General features: G+C 48.0%; 2 protein-coding genes across 2 annotated transcripts; both read left to right on the top strand.

The window, feature by feature from the left end:
- The first annotated feature begins 311 nt into the window (after positions 1-311).
- On the top strand, positions 312-1,175 carry LOC143025999 (uncharacterized). Its single transcript, XM_076185985.1, has one exon. It carries the CDS (start codon positions 312-314, stop codon positions 1,173-1,175), a length of 864 nt encoding a protein of 287 aa, XP_076042100.1.
- A 2,380-nt stretch (positions 1,176-3,555) lies between these two features.
- Positions 3,556-4,891, top strand: LOC143026170 (uncharacterized). The gene is made up of 2 exons (XM_076186180.1): positions 3,556-4,000; positions 4,448-4,891. The coding sequence occupies exons 1-2, from the start codon at positions 3,556-3,558 to the stop codon at positions 4,639-4,641; spliced, it is 639 nt and encodes a 212-aa protein (XP_076042295.1). The 3' UTR covers positions 4,642-4,891.
- Positions 4,892-6,038: the final 1,147 nt, after the last annotated feature.

The raw sequence follows: 6,038 nt of genomic DNA, 5'->3' as shown, positions 1-6,038 counted from the left end.
CCTGCCCGCTGGACCGTACTACTCACCGCCGCCGGGCCAGCCCTGCCTGGTATGGACCTACCGCACTCCCTGCCTGTTGTGGACCTACCGCACCCCCTGCCTGCCCAGTCGCGCTCCTGAGAGTGGAACGCGAACTCCTGCCTGGTGTGGACTCGCCGCCTGCATCTTTGAGTGGATTCCCGACGCCACTGGCTGCTCCACCCGCAGTTGACCCCGACGCCGCTTGCCATCTCCGTCAGAACGGACTCTAGCCTCCACTTGCCGTTGCCTGCAATTCCCGCCGCCGCCGCTGAACCTACGTACATATCATCATGGACCAGTCCGGTTTACCTTCAGCAAACGTGGATCCCGTGCAGGAATCATCCACTGCTTCACTTCAGCAAGCTGCAACCTTATCCGCTGTCCAAGCCTTCCGTGCACCACCTTTCCTAAGTCATGACCCGACTGTGTGGTTCAACATACTCGAGTGCAACTTCAAATCCTCTCGTATAACTACTAGTCTAGCCAAATTCAGTAGCGCCTGTTCCCTTCTTCCTGCGGACGTTCTTTCACGTGTGTCTGACGCAATTTCCACAGCTTTGACTTCAGCCAACCCATATGAAGACTTGAAGGACGCCATCCTCGCTAGATTCCAGTCGTCAGTCGCGACGCGCCTTCAAGAACTTCTCTCAAAGGAAGAAATAGGCAACGAGAGACCGTCAGACTTATTACGCCGCATGAAGAATCTTCTTGCTGAAAAGTACGACACATTTGACAAGGCTCTGTTTCTCCAGCTGTATTATCAACGTCTGCCCGCCACCATCCAGCGGAGCCTGTTCACTGTCAAGGACCAGCTTCCCGTTGAGAAACTCGCCACACTAGCCGACGAGCTCGTCGCCACTGTTACCTCGCCCTCTGTCTCCCATGTCAAGACAGACCCCCTTTACGAGCGCCTCGTCGATATGGTGACTCAACTCACCCTTCAAGTTAATGAACTGAAGGAACAGGTTCAGGCAACAGATCGCCGTAACTTTTCACGCAGGCCACGTTCCCGATCAAGACCGAGATCCAAAAGTACAGATCGGAACCCAGCGGTATGCTACTATCACGCCCAGTTCGGCTCAAAGGCGCGTAAATGTAACCATCCCCGCGCCTTCCCCCAGTCCCCTACTTTAAACCTCAACGGCGAACATTAGCGGTGCATAATGTTCGCCCCTCCTCTTCACAACTCCTGTACATACAAGACCCTTTAACACGTCACCTCTTCCTCATCGACACCGGTGCTGCAGTGAGCATACTGCCAGCTTCTGCCAGTTCGAAGACGTTACCCCCAATCACGTCCCTCTACGCTGCCAACAACACTAAAATCGCCGTGTACAGGAAATCCACCTTAACCCTCTCCCTCAACCTCCGTCGTGCCTTCGAGTGGACCTTCTACGTCGCCGACGTCCCTCAACCCATCATCGGAGCCGATTTCCTGAACCATTATGGCCTTCTCGTGGACATTCAGCGCCGTCGCCTTTACGATGTCTCCACGCGCCTCACGTCCTACGGCCACACTCGTCCTGGCGTCAGTACCAACATCTCCGTCATCAGTCCCGGTACACCTTTTGCTTCTCTCCTTCAACAATTCCCCACCCTCACCCAGCCACATAAATGCACGCCGCCGATACGTCACCACGTCGAACATCGCATTGTCACTTCTGGTCGCCCAACCCACGCCAAGCCACGACGTCTAGCACCCGAACGGCAACGCGTCGTCAAGGCCGAGTTCGAATCCCTCATGCGTCAAGGGATAATACGACCCAGCAAGAGCAACTGATCTTCGGCGCTACACGTCGTCACTAAGAAGAGCGGCGACTTACGACCATGCGGTGACTATCGTGCCCTAAACTCTCAGACTGTCTTCGACCGTTACCCAATCCCCAACATTCAAGAGTTTGGTTCCCAACTCTTCGGCTGCACCATCTTCTCTACAGTGGATCTGGTTCAAGCTTTCCACCAGATCCCTGTACACCCCGATGACATCCCGAAGACGGCCATTACCACCCCGTTTGGTCTCTACGAGTACGTCCGGATGCCATTCGGCTTGAAAAACGCAGCACAAACGTTCCAGCGCTTCATTGACGAAGTCCTTCGTGGCTTACCCTTCTGTTTCGCCTACATAGACGACCTCCTCATCGCCAGCCCTGATGAAGCCACCCACCGCCGTCACCTCGAAGAAGTCCTCACCCGTCTACGTGACTACGGCATCCAAATCAACGCCGCCAAGTCGAACTTTGGATTGACCTCCGTAGACTTCCTTGGACACACTGTCTCCTCCACTGGTATTTCACCTCTGAGTACCAAGTGTGATGCCATCCGCCAGTTCCCGAAGCCCTCCACACAGAGACAACTCAAGCAGTTCCTAGGAATGCTTAACTTTTACAATCGCTTCATTCCTAAGTGTTCCCTCATGTTGCAGCCTTTGTATTCCCTCATTAGACCTTGCAAGCGTGGTCAGTCTATCAAGCTCGATTGGTGTCCTGAAGCCGACAAAGCTTTCGCTTCTGCGAAGTCTGCCCTAGACACCGTCGCCACCCTCAGTTTCCCTGCCCCGGAGGCCCTCACATCAATCGCTACTGACGCCTCCAACGACGGAATCGGCGCCGTCTTGCAGCAATTCGTCGACAATGCTTGGAAGCCGCTCGCCTTCTTCTCCAAGAAACTGAGCAACGCTGAGAAGAACTACAGCACATTCGACAGGGAATTGCTCGCTGTCTACAGAGCTGTCCAACGTTTCAGATATTTCCTAGAAGGTCGACAGTTCGTCATCTTCACTGACCACAAACCCCTCACTACCACCTTCCACGCTAACAAAGCCAGCTACACACCTACACAACTCCGCCACTTACAGTACATTTCTCAATTCTCCACAGACATAAGATACGTACAAGGTTCCAACAACGCACCCGCTGACGCCCTCTCCAGAAACATTCACGCAGTCTCAACGCAGTCTCCTGCCATCGACTACGCCGCCATTGCAGCTGCACAGGCCAACTGCGACGACTTGCAGCGTCTGTTGGACAACCCTTCCCTCAGGATGGAGAAGATTCAAGTACCTGGCACAGACATCCATCTGTATGATGACGTCTCCACCGGCAACCTTCGCCCCTTCCTACCTCCGTCATTCCGCCATCAACTCTTCCGCCACCTTCATGACCTTGCACATCCTGGCATCCGTGCATCCCAACGGATGTTGACGTCCAAATTCATCTGGCCAAGTATTAACAAGGATGTCAGACACTGGGCCCGCACCTGCCTCCAGTGCCAGGCTTCCAAGGTAACGAGACACACGTTTTCTCCACTAACTTCTTTCCCGCTCGTCTCTGCCAGATTCAGCCACGTACACGTCGATATCGTCGGCCCCCTCCCATACTCCAACGGCTTCAAGTACGTGTTTACCTGTGTCGACCGCTTCACTCGCTGGCCAGAGGCGATTCCACTTCCCGACATCAACACTGACACCGTTGCACGAGCGTTCGTCGACAACTGGGTTGCTCGCTTCGGTGTCCCGACCAACCTCACCTCAAGGTAATGGCCATCCTTGGTATCCGCCGTTACCGCACTGCCAGTTACCATCCTCAGGCCAACGGCATGGTAGAGCGCTTTCACCGCCAGCTGAAGGCCGCCCTCTACGCCCATGCCCTCAACAATGAGCTCTGGTCAGTGGCCCTGTCCCTTGTGCTCCTTGGAATCAGAACCTCACTCAAGCTTGACATTGGCCACTCTCCTGCTGAACTCGTTTTCGGCACCACCCTCAAGCTTCCTGGAGAGTTTGTCGCAGACGTGCCTCCTTCCACCTCCTGTACTCCACACGACTTCGCCTTCCAGCTGAAGGAGACCATGGCCAACCTCCACCCCGTCCCGCCACGCCACGCCAAGTCTACTAAAACCTTCGTGAGCCAGGACCTACTCCAGTGCACCCACGTCTTCGTCAGGACGGACGCCGTAAGAAAAGCCCTCCAACCTCCGTACCAAGGTCTAAGTAAACAGGTCTAACCGCTGTATCAGTTCTGCGCAGCTTCTGACGTAGTTTGGATGCGTCCATTTTCTCTTTGTGATACACTGAAGAAAACTGTGAAACGCCAAGGAAGACAGGAACTATAATATTTTATATATTATATATATATATATTATATATCATATATATTATATATCATATATATAGACAGGAACTATAATATTTTATATATATTTATATATATATTTTATATAATATTTGTCAGAATATAACTAATTGATTGGAGCGGTGCGAGCGAAGGCGACGTCATTTTCGTACGACGGACCAACTTCAACTGACAGCTATAGGACCCGCTAACCCACTTTGAACAGCCAGGTGACGTTCACGGGCTCGCTGCGCCAACTCCCTCGAAATTCGGTCGGAAGTGGTTAGACCTTATATTCTTAGATCTTGCTCCGTACGAAGGCCCTTTCGAAGTCCTACGACGCACCAGAAAGACGGTCACGATCAAACGCAACGGAAAGCGTGACCACGTCTCCATCGATCGCGTCAAACCGGCCTACCTTTTCGACCCCACGGACACTCCCGTCAACACCACTCCCATTCCCACTCCTTCCAGGCAGCCCCGAACCTCCAAGACTGTCTCATTTCAACAATAACTCGGAGGGGGGTTATGTAGCAGCACGCTACCACTGCTAGTGTCCCCGAAGCGTACACGTCATACTGTTTGTAAAATTATTATTCTGCATCAATTTATTATACATGCCTTTTAAATTATACAGTATGTTGCAAAAATTATATATAGTACGAGGATCACTGTTGTATTGTTCAATATATTTATATCTATATTTATTTGCATACTTTGTTCATAGCTTTAATTATTTACAATGTAATATGTATGTCATGGCGGACGGGCCATTAAATATCACTCACTAAAACAAGCACGAAATTGGCGCTACTCCTACCGATGAGTAGGGAATGTTACTGCAAACCTGATGAGATAATCCAGCCTCGTCAGACGTTGCGCAACAATCCGCAGAGTGAGGGGGTAAAATGAGTAGTAAGTGAAGGGAGAGCACTGGGATGCACATCGGACATATTCTCTGAGAGGGTACCAGCCCTACTTGGTGAATGGTTAGAAAAGGTTGGACATGAGAATATATGTACGTATGTATATATATATATATACACACATATATATATATATCTGTCAAGTGATGTAACATATTTGTATAAATACACTAAAGACCCACTGTTGATTGGATTAAGAAAAGGAAGTAACGATTTCCGTATATTTCGATCACTGGCTGTGATCCTCTTCAGCAGAATATTCTGCTGAAGAGTATCATTGTCAGTGATCGAAATATACGGAAATCGTTACTTCCTTTCTTTTCTTAATCCAATCAACAGTAGGTCTTCAGTGTATATATATATAATATATATATACATATGAGAACCACAATGGAAATAAGCTTACATGCTTTTTTGTGTTATCCTCGCCAATTGTAATTATTATTTCGAACTATGTGTTCTTGTCATTATCAGCACTTCATGTATATTAATTCTTTGCCAAATAAACTTACATATATATATGTGTGTGTTTGTATACCGCGGGAGTAAATTTTCTCTTAGGCAGGTTTGGTTAAAAGCAACTGCAAATTCAGCGCTGATCAATTTCTTCTTCAGTTTCCAACTTCCTAAAGGTATCCTTTATAGCAAGGGGTAAATCTATATATATATATATATATATATATATATATATATATATATATATATATATATATATATATATATATACATACATATATATACATATATATAGATATATATGTGTGTGTGTGTGTAAGTAAAAATACATATATGTATATAGTGTATATATATATATATATATATATATATATATATATATATATATATATATATATGTATGTATATATATATATATATATATATATATATATATATATATATATATATATATATAAAGTATGTATGTATGCAATAATCATGTTTCGTACAAATGGGGTCTTTGAAATATATCGTAGGACTTCAGCGC

This window comes from Oratosquilla oratoria, chromosome 6 (genome assembly GCF_046742065.1).
Source record: "Oratosquilla oratoria isolate Oo_2021 chromosome 6, ASM4674206v1, whole genome shotgun sequence".
Lineage (NCBI taxonomy): Eukaryota > Metazoa > Arthropoda > Malacostraca > Stomatopoda > Squillidae > Oratosquilla > Oratosquilla oratoria.
This window is presented reverse-complemented; position numbering and strand designations above follow the sequence as displayed.

What these genes read in the sequence shown, in the direction of transcription:
- LOC143025999 (XM_076185985.1), top strand. Translation starts at nt 312, where the DNA reads ATGGACCAGTCCGGTTTACCTTCAGCAAACGTGGATCCCGTGCAGGAA.
- LOC143026170 (XM_076186180.1), top strand. Translation starts at nt 3,556, where the DNA reads ATGGCCATCCTTGGTATCCGCCGTTACCGCACTGCCAGTTACCATCCT. An exon ending in CCTCCAACCTCCGTACCAAG is followed by an intron (nt 4,001 to 4,447) that starts GTCTAAGTAAAC and finishes CTCCGTACGAAG; the next exon opens with GCCCTTTCGAAGTCCTACGA.